Genomic DNA, 17,745 nt, shown 5'->3' on the forward strand with positions numbered 1-17,745 from the left:
GGTTCTTGCTACAGGAGAACAAGAAAGTAACTTGTAAATAGCAGCAGCTTTAAGGGGAATAGAGAAGTCCGGGAGGGGGAAAGTGGTTGAGTCAGCAGTAGAAAGTGAAGCGCCCTGAGAAATAAAGAGATCTAAGGAGTTCTTGAGCAAGGGATACTGGGATGAATGGACATTAGAGAGGTGAAAAGAATCGCGAATATCGGAGAAGTCGCGCAGGGAATTATTACTAAGTAAGGAATCGAAAATAATGATGCCTTTATCTATCCATTCTTTCCAAAAAAGTGCTCTGTGATTAATCTTAATGGAATTGTTGTACCAAATTGGGATTGAGGAATGAAATTCCAACTGCGAGAGGGAAGAGCGAAAGACAGAGAGGGCGAGTGCCTTAGAGTGTCTAAAAATAGGAGTAAGAAAACGTTGCGGAGGATGAGATAACCGGGCAGCCGTAACGAATGAAAAAGGCGAGAGCTGCGCAAGTTCTATAGCACTCCAGGCTGTTAGAGGGGGGTCAGACAAGTCAGATAGAAAAGGCCAAATCTGTTTCAGAGTAAAAGCTGAGTGAAACCGAACAATGTTGGGTAAATTCACTCCACCCAGATCTTTAGGTTGTTGAAGACTAGATAGAGAAATCCTTGCCTTACGTTTATTCCATAAAAAGGAGGTGAAAATACGGTTTATAGTTTTAAAAAAATAGAGTGGAAGGGAGATTGGAAGCATTGAAAGGTAAAAATTGACTATAGGGAGAAGCATCATTTTAATAGTGGCGAGCCTACCCCACCAGGATAAAAAAAGGGGGGACCAACGTTCTATAAGGGAAGAGAGTTTTTTAACAATATCCTTCTGGTTAAGCTTAATCGTATCTCTAATGGTGCTGGCATACAGAATACCTAGACATTTAATATTACCTGAGTTCCATTCAAAACCCGAACCCTGAAACATATGAGGAAGGCAAAATTTATTAAGTGGCAAAACCTCAGATTTATCTATATTAAGTTTATATCCAGAAACCAAAGAGTATTCTTGTAACAGGGAAAAGAGTGCGGGCAAAGAGGTGGACGGATTAGAAATATAAAGCAAAATATCGTCAGCATAGGCCGTAAACTTAATATCCATGTTTCGAAATATGAAGCCAGTATACAATGATGAACGTTGAATTTTTTCCAAAAAGGGCTCTAACGCAAGAATGAAAAGAAGAGGAGAGAGAGGACAACCCTGTCTAGTGCCTCTATGCAAAGAAAAATAAGAGGATTGAGACCCGTTAACCCAAATAGAAGTGGAGGGAGCAGAATATAATAACTTAACATAACGAATAAAGGGAGGACTAAAGCCATGCCACCGCAAAGCACCAAACATAAAATCCCAACAGACTCTATCGAACGCTTTCTCAGCATCTAAGGTAATGGCAGCGATTGGGGAGTCCATCTTTGAGGCCAGGTGAATAATGTTAAGGAAGGTTCTCGAGTTATCGGTGATGGATCTACCTTTAACAAACCCAGATTGATAGATGTTGGTAAGATCAGGGATAACTTTGTTAATACGAGAGGCCAAGACTTTAGCGTAAATTTTACAGTCCGTATTAATCAAGGAGATGGGTCGATAATTTTTGCAAAGGGAGGGATCTTTATCTTTTTTAGGGATTAAGCATAGCATAGCCTGAGTGAAAGAACCTTGGGACCTCCCTTGAGCCACAAAGGAAGTAATCAAAGAAAATAAATGAGGTAAAAGGATATCCTTAAAATGGAGATAAAAGCGAACCGTGAAACCATCTGGGCCCGGAGTTTTATCTTTGGGAAGAAGAGTAATAGCATTAAGAAGCTCCTTTTCTGAAGGAGGAACGTCCAGTGAAGAGAGATCCACAGACCTATCCGAGGACCAGGGGAGGGACTGAAAGAAGGAGTCTATTTGAGAAGGCGAGGGAACAGATTCGGGCGTATAAAGTGTGGAATAATATTGAACAAAACAATCGAGAATTTTATCATCAGTATGCTGAGGAATTCCATGCGAATCGGTAATAGTTATTATTTTAGATTTTTGTTTTTTAATTTTTAGATAAGTAGCGAGAGACTTACCAGCTTTATTGCGTCCGCCATACATTTTGGAGTGAAAATTGAGGAGGGTAGTACTCGCAGAGTCCCAAGAGTGCTTGTTAAATTGCATTTTTGCTTTGATGAGGGAAGAGAGCGATTCTGAGGAATTAGTGGTGAAGTAGAGATGCTCTAGGTCTTTAATTTGTTTAAGAATTTGGGCCGACTTTGAAAGAGCTGTTTTCTTTTTTCGTGAGACAAAAGCGATAATAAAACCTCTGGCAGCAGCCTTGAAGGAGTCCCAAATAGAGTGAAAGTGAGAAGTAGAGTGAAGATTATTTATAAAAAAAATCCTTTGCAAAAAATATAAATTGCTCGACAAACTGTGAATCTAGGAGGAGCGAATTATTGAAGCGCCACCGCCTAGAAGTGGGAGTAGGTGAGGGAAAGTCCAGATCAGTAATAACCGGAGCATGGTCAGATATAAGAATTGAGCCTATTTCTGAGTTAGTCATAAATTGGAATGAATGCTGTGTGAGAAAAATATAGTCTATACGGGAATGTGAGGAGTGTACTGGAGAAGAAAAGGAAAATTCTAAAGTATCGGGATGGGAAAGTCTCCATGAGTCAATAAGGCCTCTAGAGGAGATAGCATTAAAAAAGGACTTTTGCATTTTATTGGGGACATATCTGGTGTGTGATTTACGATCTAAAAATGGGTCCATTAGTTGGTTACAGTCACCACCTACAATCAAATTATCACTTGCATGAGAGGAGAGAAGCATAGAAAATCCCTTCAAAAGGTTAAATCTACACCGTTAGGGCCATAAACATTACAAAAGGAAAATTGTGTATTGTTAACAGTAACATCTAAAAATAGCCATCTACCACAAGTGTCATGGAATTCATTGTGCAATTGAACAGATAATGACTTATGAAACAAAATAAGAACACCATTTTTACCATTTACTGCTGGAGAACAAAATGCCTCTCCAACCCATTGTCTACGCAACGAAGACAAATCTTGAGAGTTAAGGTGGGTTTCTTGTAACAGTGCAACTTGATATTTCAACCTTGCTAAATGAGATAAGACACGTTGTTTTTTAACAGGGTTGCGAACTCCTTTAACATTCCAAGAAATGACACGAAGACCATTCATTTGTGTAAAGAAAGTAAGGATAAGCAGAAAGGAGTATGGAAGTTAAGACAGGGTAGAGAAAGAGAAGTAAACTGAAAATAAAAATGAAATGCGCATGTGCCTGAATAAGTAGTAAGAGACAGAAAAATTAAAGCAGGCAACAGCCGCAAATACGTTGGTGAAGATATAAAAGAGAAGAAAGAGAAAGAAGTACCATGAACAGAAAAAGAGAAAAAGGAAGCGTGGTGTGCATCAGATAGTGAAGACGTTGCCAAAAGAATAGAGATGACAGGGATAAAGAGGGATGAGGAAAGGGAGGACAAACAGCAAAAAGAGGGAAGAAGCGAAAAGGAAAAGGGGAAAGATAGAGAGAAGGGTGCAGAGGTACAGAAACCCCCAAAAGGCATCCAAAGGAGGGTGACAAAAAGCCAATAGACTTTAGCCACGGCAAGCAATTGAACAAAAAACATTACTGTGAGAGGGGGGCGACGAAGAACAAAACAGCCGCGCTAAGAGGAGCATATAGGAGAACAAACCACCATAGAGATGGGAAAAAAAAAAACTGAGAGACGAAAGACTATAAAATTGGAAAACTAGAACAATATAAAAATCCAATAGGACAAGCGAAGGAACTTACCAAACATCTAGGGAAAGAGACGGCAACAGAAGGGGTAAACACTCTAAACAGCAGGATGGGACAAAAGGGTGACCTTGACAAGAACACCACAAAGGGGAATCCTGCAAAACAAAAGGAAAAACAAGGAATGAGCAAAAGAAGTACAGGAACTATCCAACTTATAACTAAACATTTAAGCAAAACAGGATAATCCTATACTTTTAAGAAGAAAGAAAAACAACTAGGATTTGCTTAATTCCATAAGTTCTCCCTTGTGAGTATGAATGAACTTCCGCAGGTCAGCAGGATCCTCAAAGCTAAAAGTTATTTCTTTATAGGTCACTTTGAAAAAACAAGGGTGTATTAAACCATAGCGTGCGTTCATAGATCTCAAAGCCGGTCTGAGGTCCAAAAATTCCTTTCGGCGGGAAGCCGTAGGCTTGGAGACATCCTGAGTGAAAGAGACCTTGTGCCCAGACCGGATCATTTGCTTATGTTGCTTGGCGGCCTGGAGAATCATCATAAGATCAGAGTAGAGGAGGAAATATGCTATGATTCCACGAGGTTTAGATGCAGAAGATGCGTTTCTTGGCCCCAGACGATGAGCACGTTGTATATTAAAATCTGAGGATTTCGGGAGGCCAACAATTTGAAGAACTTGAGATTTAAGGAATTGAATCATGTCCGACCCCTCTGATCCTTCCGGAATACCATAAATGCGCAGATTGTTGCGCCTATTGCGGTTTTCCAAATCTTCCGCCACTTTCTTGAGCTGGCCGACCTCTTTGGTGAGAGTGTCAACTTTAGTGACAACATCCTGTGCATCACTGATCCTCTGCTCCACCTCAGACAGTCTCGAATCCATACTAGACCATTTGTCATCTAACCTCTGAAGCGTGGCAACAGTGTCCGTGATAAACGGACGAATAAGGCGCAACTCCTCCATGATATCCTCGAGAGTAAGAGGCAGCGGAGACTTATTTGGGGAAGGCGGGTCCTTTTTGGTGCGTTTGACAGAAGGGTTGCTTGAATCCTTCCTTCCCCCAGTGGAGCCTTCGTGAGGCTTGGTAGAGTGTACGCCCTCCATACTGACAGTGCCGCAACCAATTATGACAGAAATAAACAATGGCGGAATACAGGCAGGACAGCAGAAAAATTACTTAGTCAGCAGCAAGAGGAGGCGTAGCAAACGATGATAGTACCAAGATACAACACAGCGGAGGGTACTGGGACACCGGAAACACAACTGGCTCCCTCTTAAATAATTACTAGGAGAGACGATCTGAGGAATCCACAGAAGCCACCAAAGAGACCAAGCGCTAACAGATAATTGCGCAAAAAGATGGCATAAGGTGAGCTAACGCAGCCACCGCCGTAATGCCACCAAAAAACAACAGGGAACTGGCATAAAGATTCAGTGGCAGCGAAAAAATAGAAGAAAAACGCTGAAGAAAAAACAAAATGGCGGCCGCCATCTGAGGGAAGCAGAAAATGCGCAATTACGGTAACAAAAAGACCGCATTACGGTCAACAAAACTTGCCAAAGCAGTCTCTGCAATGTCCCAAAATCGAAGCCATGCTCGAAGCGAAGCTTCGTTGCCTTAAAGAGGTGTCTTCATGCTCGAATCGGCATTGTTCGAGCGGAGCTCCTCACCCGGCGGCCATCTTGGATCGTCGCGCCGCGCGCTCCATGTAGTTCTCCGGTTTTCTTATTAAAGATCTCCCAGCAACGAGGCTACCAACCAACTTTAATGTAAGGCTTCGTACTGGTGACCCTAGTGAGGCAGCACCTGTTGCGCGTGCTGTCCTTGTCCAAGGAAATGCCGTTTCATGCCCTCCACCTGAATCACACCGACCCCGAGGCTAGGCTGAGGAAAGGGGGAAGAGGGGTGCCAGCTCGTTGTGTTTTTTCCTTTTCCTAGTGTTTCATCAGACACTTTAGCTGCAGCTGCTCTCATTATTCTGTTAAATATTTTTTAGCACGGCCAGGGCTTTAAGTGGGCCGGGTCTCACCGGGTCTGAGCACCGGCAGTTTTTTAAAGGGGTTCTCGAAACCGGTCTCTGTTTTGTGCCCTGACACAAGCGGTCCGTTGTTTTTGGGACTGCAGTGACAGCAGACACATCGATGTGCGCTGCTCACACCTCACTAGTGGAGAAGTTACGGCATGACCTAATGCCAAGTGAGCGTTGTAGGGGAAGGGAAATCCTTGCTTCCTACATCTCCTGTGTGTCTGTTTTTTAAAACACAAGAGTCAGAGCGCTGTTGCGAGTGAGGGGGCCCCTTTTGAATAGCGCACACTGCCACTTCTCTTTTTGAAACTCAGGCGCAGCAACATTGTCGTGGTGTCACCAGGGCTTTAAGTGGAAGCTTTTTCAATACTATAAACAAGTCATAGTTGCTGCTTATTTATCTTATGCAACTAACATAGGGTGACCAGACCTTCTGAACCAAAAACAGGGACATTTTGGAAAAATAGAATTAGGACTACAATTTTTAATCCACGGAATGGCGCAGAATGACCGCTCTCATCAACATAGGATCACAGAAGATGCATTAAGAAAATAAATGTCATTTCTAAAACCAACATATTACCTATTAATTAAATTGCTTGCTTATACCAGCTGCTTACTAGCGCAGCTTTAGAACACCCGAAAAAGTTCCTCTCCCGGTTTTCAGTCGACCCCCTCTAAAAACCGGGACATGAGCCAAAATTGCCGAAATCTGCCGGGACAGCTGATGGAAACCCGGGACTGTCTGGGCAAATCCGGGACGGCTGGTCACCCTAAACTAACAACCATTGACGAAGCCAATAGTCCTGACTTGTTGTAGGTATGATGTTACTTGTTGTATCATACATCTGGATGCAATGACAGAAGCAGCAAAATACAAGTCGGGCGGCACACTATGCGAAGCACAGATTTTTAGCTTGTGTGTTTTAACCCATGCCCTTAATTAAATTGGCCACGCCCCTTTGATAGACCCCCCCCCCCCCTTAGCTTTTTTCATTCTACTTAAAGCCCTGAGCACGGCCATTTGTTAATCTAAGAAATGTTAGTTAGGCCTTTAGCAGTAAGATGCTTACATCTGCGTTTGAAAGGCTGTCTCTTCTCTCACCTCCAACTGGCTGTTTAACCCTTTATTGCCTACAACGAAAGAAAGGCAGGAAAGTAACTTTATTTAGCTGTCTGACAACGGCACTAGGGCATAAAATCAGGTCCACTAAAATTATGTATTTCTGCGGCTGCAGTGTAGTCCACACAATTATTTTCTCATTTGCCGCATAATTCACTATCTGCTGCATAATTTGAAGATGTCACCAAAACAGAAATGTTGTTTCTTTTTCAAACGGATCAAAAGTTATTGGAAAACAAAGTTCCACCCACTCTGAGAAATTGTAGATCCTATGCTAAGTTTAAGCGGTTGCCTTTTCAGTTGCTGAATGGCGCTTTCAGATGTTAAACTGGTACTAACTGATGCAACTTTACACAGACACAGTTAATAGTTGCTAAAATGTGAAAATAGATAAATACTGCTATGCATAATGCTACATTATGCTGCATAACTTACCTTTCTGAGCTTCATAAGTTTGTAAAGCCTGTTTTATATTATGGTCCACCACTGCTGCTTAATTCCAGTGTATCTGCATATAATACAGTTTGGCAGCTATTATAATTTGGAGCAGTGGAACAAACCACCCTCAAGAGCTCACCATACAAAGTGGTCAATAAAAAGAACAGAAACGAAGTGCTACAATAGAGACTTCTGCTGCAAAGAAGTGTAAACATGGAGATTGCTAGTAGCAATATCAAACATAACATCACATAATTGTCTAGAGCACTCTATATTAATGAATGTGATTAATATAAAATAAAACACTTGGTACAAAAGATATAGGAATAGCAATTACAACATGATCTATTAATCACTAAGCCAATCTAAAGGATACAACCCAAGTATAGTGGCAGACAAGGATCGAAAAATACATAATACGCAGAAAAAGATTTAATTTTATTTCTTTGAAAAATATGCCCAAGCAGAAAAACAGCCAACATCTCTTTCGTCTTGCTAGACTTCCTCTGGGCTTAAGGAACAGCAAATAGATATTTCTTCAAAAGGCTGGAAACAAAGAGGCCAAGTTACGGTGTGAATACCAAAAAAAAGCCAAAGTGTGATTCTCTCCATTATTTTCCATCGGAAACTTTGCTATCTGATACAGAAAAATAAACGGTTGATCAGAATTACACAACATTAGGAAAAAAGTTAGACCTTTACTCTGAGGGCATGCTTTTTGTGACTTGGCGTAGATCTGGTTTTTGAGAAATTAGCGTTTAAAGAGGGGCTCAGGTTGGGCATGAAGGGGTTAAAATGTTAATTATATCTAGCCTGTTGGTGTCCTGATATGCTCTGATTGTCTTTAAAATGGATCTAGTTAATCCTGATTGACTAGCCACAACATGAACAATATGCTGTGGCAGAACATTAGAGGACACTGAGCACACCCTGACACCCAGGGGTTTATGGGTGTGGAGGTCTCAAAGGGAACCCTTCTCCTTGATTTGCTGTGCTGACCACAACATTGACAGCATGAGGTGGCATCCATTACAGGACTTGGGGACATAATCCTCATTGAAATCCATTATAGCGAATGACAGGTTTTGAGGGTCACAAAAAGGAACACATATAACAAATTTTAGTACCAATATATATCATTTGTTGGATGGTGTTACTTATTTTAGAAATTCTGGTGAGTTCTCAGGAGATTTTACGCTGTGAAAAATGCTGACCCCGTGCTGTGTCTTGATGAAGCAGGTTAGAGACAGAACTGTTTTCTAATGGTTTTCTGATAAAGGTTAAGGGAAGGGCTCCAGAAGCTAAAATGACACCACATATTCTATAATGTCATACTATATTCCTCAGCCGTTAGAGAATAAAGTCTGATCTTCTGAGTAAAACATGTGCTTCCAACTGTTGCAGAAGCCTATTAGTTGATGCCCCAGTGCTCTATTGTAGCCCCCCACAGTGTTCTAATGAACAATAGCTAGACTGTGAACATCCTGTGGCCAGGCCCCGCTACGCCCCTCCATGACCACCTAGCACCCTGCTTGCTCAGCCTTCAGCCCTCCACAGTAGAGGTTGACCAAAGGGTCTATTTTTCAAAGATGTTCATTCACTAGCTGTCCACAAGGGACCTACACCCCACTGCCCTAATTCTTTGGGTGAGTGCAACTGAAAAAGACAATGGCATCCATCACTAGTGCTTCCCTTCTGATTTATGTAGTTCTTTTGTACATCTTCAAAAGCTTACAGACATGCTTATAAGAGTCCAACCATCGATTTTTAGGTTGTTGCATTACTCCTCGTTCACAAAGCCTACAGTACACAACCTGAATCATTGGCTGACGTCAATAGTAATTTCAACAATGTTATTTAAATATAATCAGTGATGTGATTTAATATGCCATGAATTATGTAATATATGAGGTCCTAAGCAGTCTATTATGGGACCACAGGTTATAGTTCGTTCACTGTGATATCTCACGTTGTTTGCTGTTTTGGGATTGAAGAAGCCATTCAGGTCACTGCAGGGTTGCTGGGTCACATATTGTGCAGGTTTCGGTTTTCCTAATTGGTCACTTTGCAAAACATGTTAGATTTTTCTTGACCGGTTGGTATTTCAGAACATCAGAAAGGCTGTTTGGCTAAAGGAAAGGCAGTCCTCTCTAGCTAATTCTCCACCCATTGGAGGAGCAGACGCAGTCTGTGATCAACATGGAGAGGCTTTAATGAGTAGTCTGGAAAGAGATTTTAATCTGAGACCCTGGAGATGTTGCAGTAGCAGGTGAGGGTGCAATAGAGAAACCATGTACAATTGTGTAGTCTGGAGTTGCCTTGTATTTGACACACACAAGATGGCTCCTGTACATTGTCTACCTGTTGGCTCACATGCCAAATCTCTAATGAACCAACCTGCCATGGAGAATGGTCACAGGTGCCAGTGTCCCCCGACGTGCATCCCTGCAGCTTCTGTGGCTGATAGCTGATCGATCCTACCACCCCCACCTCCCTCAGCCCAAACTAAGACGGACCTGTATACTATCCCTGCATCGGTTACTGGTGAAGCTGTGGGAAATCATGAATCCCCGACCACACCTCAAGCTACGCCGGACCTCACAATGATCCTCAAGGCAAATCACGATTCAAGAGATGCGGCGGAAAGCAAGGTCGATGGCCTCCAGATAGATCTCTAACTGTTGAGACAAGACTTGCGCAAGCTGTTCGACAGAGTGACTGAAGTGGAGACACGAATGAGCCAGAAGATAGAATAGTTTATAAAAAAACAGGAATCTGTTCTTAGCACTGTGTCATTCCTCGGTGGATTCTGAATAAGTGGAAAATACATACAGATCTCTTGGATTATCGGAGCATGCCTTGACATAGGTACTCGCAAGAGGTGGCACCTGTATGTGGCAGGTGAACTATTTTAACAGTACATCATTTGTATATACACATGCTTCTGAAATTCCAGATGCTAGCAAGTAGTTGGAAAGAACCCGTCATTCCCTAATAGGCAGCCAAATGCCTGTGTAATGGGCAGGCTAGAGACGTTCTGTTTTCTCAGTGCCTAACTGACCTGAGCAGGAAATGATACAACGTCGTGAAAAATCTGCCTTTGGCCATTGGCGCATGTGTGTTTTTATCATATTGATGCCTTGAAGCACACTCCAGAAAAACGAAATAGGCCTCAATAATATCCTACTAGCATCTTGTACTGTTCAGCTCCTGAAGTTTGCCTGCCAAGCTAGCAGCGGTATGGATGTTCAATTTCATATTACACTCCGTATCAACATTTTCAATAGCACTATGGTATATAAGTGCTGCAGTCCTCATCATGCGCATCTGCCACTGCAAATCTCCTGGTTAGAGTTTGTGCCAAGTCCTCTTCTGTTGTAATGGTGGTGAACACGAGTCTGCTGGCACAGTGTTTCACGCTTGTTAGTTGAAACATTGTGCGATCTCACAGGTATAGTGTTCCTTTGAATATATCTCTTTACAATGAATGCGCTACAATGCATTCCATTACAATGCGGTTGTTACAACGACCGCATTGTTACAACGCAAACCATTACATCGCAAGTTGTTACAATGACTTGCTGTAGGGGGCGGCTAGACTTAAGAATAGTATAATGTACTATTCCTACTCCAGTTTGTGCAACAGCAGGAAAGTGTAGTATCCTGGTTTGGTATGTGTAGTATCCTGGTTTGGTATGGTTAAGATGTGCCAATGGAATGCTCACAGTGTTATGCTGCATGGAATGTTGGGAGTGGGAATGGACAGTTGGAGATGGGCTGAGCACCTGGAAGGTTGCTCCTGGTGGGGCTACATTGGGGTTATTCACCTGTTTAATACTGGATTACTTCATCTGAACTACATCTTGTATCCAACCTCAATAAATCTACATAAAACCACCTCTTGGATCCTGGCTTGATTACTACAATTTTATGGCGACGAGGATGGGATTGAGCTAGTTGTTACTTTGGACTCATAGGTACATTTTCTTTGTCCTTGTCGCATTATAGACGCTCTGCAGCATTTAAATTCTCGCTCGTTTTTACTAATAATTTGTTTGGGTGAGATAATTTTTTTTTGTTTTCTCAAGGTTGCTCATGTGCATAAAATATGGCCAGTGACTTGTTTTTTTTTTAGATAGCGTTTCTTACTCGAGTGTTGCGTTGTATTGCTAAATATTCTGAAATGTTCTTTTCAAATATTCATTTGTCAATGTTATGAGTTGCGCTGCCATCTAGTGGCATTTTCTCACATGAGTTTGTGGGTCCATCAGCATTATTCTACCTTTCTGTTTTTTGTATGCAGTTTTGAGAGTTTAATCTGTTACAGTTTACAGTTATTCACTGCATACAAGGTCGTATTTTGTTTATTACACTGTTTGTGTTGTAGTTGACTGTTCAATGACCTTTTAATGGTGTGACGGGTCAATTTCCAGAACCTGTTATGTGCGTTTTGTTACATTTGAGTAGTCGTCACACAGTGCACATTTGTTTCCAATAAGTTTTTAACTTACCACACAGTGCACAATCGTGGACAATTTTTGTACCTCTCCGTGAGGTGTGTTTTGGGGTTGGTCCCATTTGTAGGTGCACATCAGTTGACCTCTAATTGAGGGTTGTCGCACGGACGTTTGTCCCGTGTTCAAATGCACAAATTCTTGACCTCTCCGGAGGTGTGTTTTGGGGTCTTTCCCCATTATCTGGTGCATAATGGTTTTTACCTCTAGTCGAGGTGCGTCCGTAGGTGGACAGCATATCATTTGTTAGTTGCTCTCACTGTAGTGCACGTCTTACCTTTCTTAAGGTGTTTAGTGTTGGCAATGGTTTTGTTTTCAATAAGTGCACATCTACCTCCACGTGAGGTTGCCCATGCAGATGCAAACGTTGTTACCCTTGGTGGGTGTGTGGTCTAAGTCGCCACAGAGCATGGGTCGTGTTACTCTGGGCGTTTCAATTGTCTTAGTTTTGTTTTGCACACTGTAGCCCAGTTGTATTCGTTGTATTGTTATTTCTTTTTCTTGCTGTCGTCAGGGAAGAGTGAGCATTATGTTTCTGCTTTTTCTCTGTCGTCTTGTTTTCTCCGGATGTGAACTGTTGTCTTGTATTTCTACCTGGCCAGTGGTTGTGCAGAGGACAGTCATAAATGGATGGTTTTCTTCTTTCATTTTTTTGGAAGAGAAGATGGGTGTTTTATGTTTTCCTTCTTCATGTTCTTTCATTATATCTTATCTTATCCTTGTAAGGGAAGATGGGTGGTTTCTATTATTCTCTCTCGTTTTCTTTCAGTATATTCTTCCTCTATTTTCTCGTGCCTTGGAAGGGAAGATGGGTGGTTTGTATTATTCTCTCTCATCTTCTTTCAGTATATTCTTCCTCTATTTTCTCGTGCTTTCTGGTCTTCTCGTTTCTGTGTCTAGCTTCTGTTCTTTTTCTCTCTTATCATTCAAGATTTTGGCGTTCCTTTTTGTTTTTGTTGGAACAAAGGAGGATATGTAGTATCCTGGTTTGGTATGTGTAGTATCCTGGTTTGGTATGGTTAAGATGTGCCAATGGAATGCTCACAGTGTGATGCTGCATGGAATGTTGGGAGTGGGAATGGACAGTTGGAGATGGGCTGAGCACCTGGAAGGTTGCTCCTGGTGGGGCTACATTGGGGTTATTCACCTGTTTAATACTGGATTACTTCATCTGAACTACATCTTGTATCCAACCTCAATAAATCTACATAAAACCACCTCTTGGATCCTGGCTTGATTACTACAGAAAGGTGTTGGATTGTAAATCCAACACCTTCTGACCCCTACAGCAAGTTATTGTAACGACTTGCGATGTAATGGTTCGCGTTGTAATGGAATGCGTAGTAGCGCATTAGTTGTTAATGATGTCTCCCGTTTCTTTCTGTTGCTACCCTCCACAGGGTGTCCTTGGAAAAAATCCAAGTCCAGCTGCTCCATCTTCATGGCCCTCATTTCCATGTCACTCTCCTCTTACATCTTCTATTGCGCCTGCAACAGTAAGGTGAATGGAAGTGTTGATTGTAAATGCCCAATTAATACATATTCTTATGTTTTACTACTTTCCTCCACTGCCCAATCAACCTGCAGTTGCACTCAACTTACATGACCATACTAGGGATGCACAGTCACATTAGCAAATGAGAGGAGTTACTACTTGGCATGTGCGGTCCCAGTGTACCTCTGCTCCTCTTCAGGGCCCAAGTAGGGGTCCCCCAGCGCCTGCCCCGCCGCTAGGGGTGTTCAGTGGGCAGAGTGACGCTAGATGGCAGGGCCCCAGTCATCAGCACTCAATGCTGGAGACTTTCAGGAGTTCATCAACAGGCCCTCGCAGTGGCTCCCCTCTAGTGAGTACAGTCCCAGCAGGGCGCTGGGGGGGGAGGAGGAGGGAAGGACCTCTCACTTCCCGCCATTTCCGTTAGGCCACAGTGCATTGAAGGCGGGCGCCCCAGTAGGCCCTGGGACGCAGCAGCCGTCCGGAGGCGAACATGTCTCCTTCTCCTTCCTCACAAGCAGCCCGAGGCCCGCCCGTCACTGCGGATCTCCGTGTGGCAGGGCCCAACCCTCTCCCGGCACTGAGCACTCGCTTAAGCCGGCTAGGGCGAGACACGTTTGGCCTCCTCGGCTGGCATTCCGGTGTGTCCAGCAGGGCACAGGCACCAGCCACTGCAGGTAGGCATCCAGCGCATCTTCAGAGGCTGCGGGGCGTGGAATTTAGGTTTTAGGGATATTGGCAAAAAGCCAGGCCATAATGATGCCTAATTTTAGTGGGTTACTTCAATTGGACCTCTGGAGTTTTATATGGACCATATGTGCATTTGCTGCCACGCCAGGGGTGGATTTCTTTGTGTATTTATTGAGGGTAGTGTCCTCGCTGAGCTTTTATTTTACTGGAAATTATGTACGATTAACAAACTGTCGAAATTCTGCTCCCACCTCAAGTTTCAGTTCTTTCAATTAAGATATGCTAGCTTTGGATTTTTTTTTCCTTTCTATTGGTCCAATTGCTTAGTAAGCAAAAAAAAGTTTGCCCCCATCGCTCTTCACTGCTATTGCACCTTTGAAAGACCTACTCTAATGAATGCTAGTGACTTACTGCATTACAACATGTTTTGATCTCAAGCCTTTGTATCTGCCAGCTCTCGTAGTGGATCGAATAATATATTTTTTATGTTCAGGTATCTAACAACTAAAGAACAGTTTCACAAATTCATTGACGCAGAGGGGAAAGAGGTGCACACAGATCCCAGCACTGATGGTGTCTCTGAAGAGCCCCCTCCAGACTCCACTCTTGACAATGACACAGCTGAACCTGAAACGAAAAAGATCAAGCTGTCAGACACGCAAGAAGACTGCAGAGAGCAAAACATTAAGGAAACTGAAGGCGCTATGCAGAAGAAGAGAGCTCGGGGGCAAAACAAGAGAAGACCTTACCAGAAGCCAACATTCTATGTTGAAAGGAGCCTGTGCCCATCGATAAAGCAGGTATGTGAGTGTTTTAGCAGGAAGAACCTTCCAAAACATCAATTTTCTCCCTTAATCGGTACATCTGTAAAGGTTATGTCCCTTTCTCCCCAATGCTAAAGATTGGCTCGCCTCCGCTTCATTTTTCTTCCACAAGAATCATCGACCAAGCCTCTCCCTCCTATCGTCCTTCCATACATACAAGAATTGGCTTGATCTCTCCCCCCCCCCCCCCCCAAACTCTACGTGGAGGCAAAATGCTGCAGAATCTAACCACTCCGACACAGTAGTTAATGCTTGATGTCCTAACAACAGCTTTCTGCTGATCAGACAGTCCATTCATTATTCATTGCTCGTAGCAACAGCAGACTTCCATCCTTTGATGGTAGGAAATAATTCTAAGCAAGTCTTGATTACTGGGTCATAGCAGTTCCACTTCTGATTGACATGTTAACATGACAGGCTGGTACAGTTGCAAATCCATGATTTCCACGGGCCTCTCTGGTCTTTCACCTGACTGCATTTTGCTTGCTGTCACTGCTCTCCACAGCACGTTGTACCATCTGCCTGGCACTATCACAACAGTTTTTTGCCCATCATTTCCACCTCCTCTTCATTTTCATTTCCCCTCTGGGCTTCACCTCCAGCTGCCTTCTTTCCGCCCTGTGATGATCCTGTCCCCTCATGATGTCGTGCACCTAGGTTTGTTCCCGCCTCTGTCCCTCACCTTAAAGCTCTAAACCCAAGCCTAACCCCTTAAGTTTAAATTACAAAACATGAGACTTAATCTATACGTTTTAACCTTAAACCTTCGGGCTAAGACTTTAGGCCTGCGGAATTCACCACACTCCTAATATACAAACACACTGACTAGTCACTGGCATGCTTTTTTTCTTCTTGATATTGTAATAAAGAACTGTTGCTATAAGTAACATCAATGTAATTGCCGCCAGTCAGACTTTGGAGCAGTAATGTGTATCCTGCCTGATAGCAAGACCTATAGGAATGGCAGGCTTTCAAGAGGAGCAGGTTTTTAAACAGTATATGTCACTAACCAAGCAGGAAAAAGCACTCGTCTTTTCTGGGCCCGAATTCGATCATGTATCACTGGTTAGTGTCTGATCCATTAGGGGCCTGCACAAACACATACTCAGTTTGCGACCTAATGGGTAGCAGCCAGTGCCTCTGCTAATACAGAGCCCATCAAAGACACAGCACCAGGGCCACTGTATCCTACAGCAACCAAACTGATGTCCCATTGTGTACCTGGCACTGCACACTCACTCGCACTTCAATTACTTATTAATATATAAAATAATGTTTAACATTTGTTTAGGATATTTTTAAATATTTAGCAAAGGTCAAAATATACTGCAAAGGCTCCATGTAGCACTTTGCTACACCTCACTATGAAGGAATGAGGACAGGAGTACTGGATAGACCTCTGAAACCGATGTTAGCCCAATGCACACAGCAATGATGTTTGCCTCTAATTGGAAACTAACAGTTTTTAATGCACATACTTTGGTGGATGATAACCTCCAGTTGGAGTCACTAGTTATTAAAACAGTTGGCATATGTTTCTCCCTGATAAGAGCATTACGACAGATCCTTCCGATGCTGCCTGCTACAACCAGACCACAAGTAGTGAGGAGTGTAATATTAAGCAGGCTGGACTATTGCAACTCGTTGTATCTGGGAGCACCTAACTCGGTGTTACGGAAGTTGCAAAGGATTCAGTCTATAGCAGCCAAATTGGCTCTAAATAGGCAGGGTAGATCCTCAACTACTCTGGCTCTGAAGGACCTTCACTGGCTACCCATCAGTCAGAGAATACAATTCAAAGCCCTTTGTATTGTGTTTAGAGCAGTACATGGACTGGGTCCGAAATCCTTGCAGGAAAAATGTACCTGGTATACTCCCAGGCGAAGCCTGCGCTCATCAAGTACAAATCTGGTGACCACAATGAGATTTAAGAAGATTAGGACGGGTGGCAGAGCATTCGGTGTAGCAGCCTCACGACTCTGGAATGATCTCCCCTTAAATATCAGACCAATTCAAACTTAGCTCCCATTTAGGAAGAGTCTAAAGACAAGGCTTTTCCCGAGGGAGGAGTAATACGAGTTAATCAATACGTGTGGGCAGGTCATCTATATGTACACTGACAGCAGGGTAAGTCTCAGCGCCAGGATACCCGTGGGGTGACAGTATGCGCTATAGAAGTCTTTTTTACATTACATTACATTACATACTAAGTCTGATAATCAGGATGCAGATATTTGTATTTGTTTCCCTTTCTTATTGACAACGAATCTGATTATATTTGTTTTTTTCTAATGTAGATGAAGTTCTCTAAAAAAAAAAAAAACCCTGTCATGTCAGTTCTGTTTTCCATGTTGGTGACATATTCTTCCCTTTGCCACCCACCTCTCTACTCACTGATGCCACCTACCATTCCTGATTTATAAACACATGAAGAACCATGTTTGGTCATTATACCCAGAACAAGCTTTTTCTTCAGTTGTCTTCGCCCATCGCTCATATAATATTTTCTGTTATGCGTGTGCTTACAAGCACAATTGGCGATATTATTTATCCAGCAGTTTAATGGTCATTCCTTATTCGATTCAATTTCTGTTCTTCCAAAATACAAAATGGTCATAGTTTTCTTGCTGTCTGCAATAGCACCAGCTCCACCACCGATTCTGGGTCCTGTAGCACTACAATGCCAGCCCATATACCAACATTTGAGTTTGTGAATTCGTTGCCAGGCATCAGTCATTAATAGAAATAATTACGAATGACTTGTATGTGGGGCATCCTTAATTAATGCTTTATCGAATTGTTAACCCTTAACTCTCAAATCTACTTGTGCTTTAGTTGAGCTGATGTCCTTGTCTTAAATGTTATTATCGTAATTA

General features: G+C 42.7%; 1 protein-coding gene across 3 annotated transcripts in view; it reads left to right on the forward strand.

Moving 5' to 3' along the window:
• DUS3L (dihydrouridine synthase 3 like) overlaps window positions 1-17,745 on the forward strand; it is a 132,761-nt gene that overhangs the window by 18,096 nt on the left and 96,920 nt on the right. For all 3 annotated transcript variants that reach the window (XM_085631168.1, XM_085631169.1, XM_085631167.1), the window contains exon 3: window positions 14,539-14,845. In XM_085631168.1, the coding sequence (XP_085487294.1) occupies window positions 14,539-14,845 (307 nt within the window). The remainder of the gene's footprint in view (window positions 1-14,538; window positions 14,846-17,745) is intronic.

This window comes from Triturus cristatus, chromosome 10 (assembly GCF_964204655.1).
Source record: "Triturus cristatus chromosome 10, aTriCri1.1, whole genome shotgun sequence".
NCBI classification, from domain to species: Eukaryota; Metazoa; Chordata; class Amphibia; order Caudata; family Salamandridae; genus Triturus; species Triturus cristatus.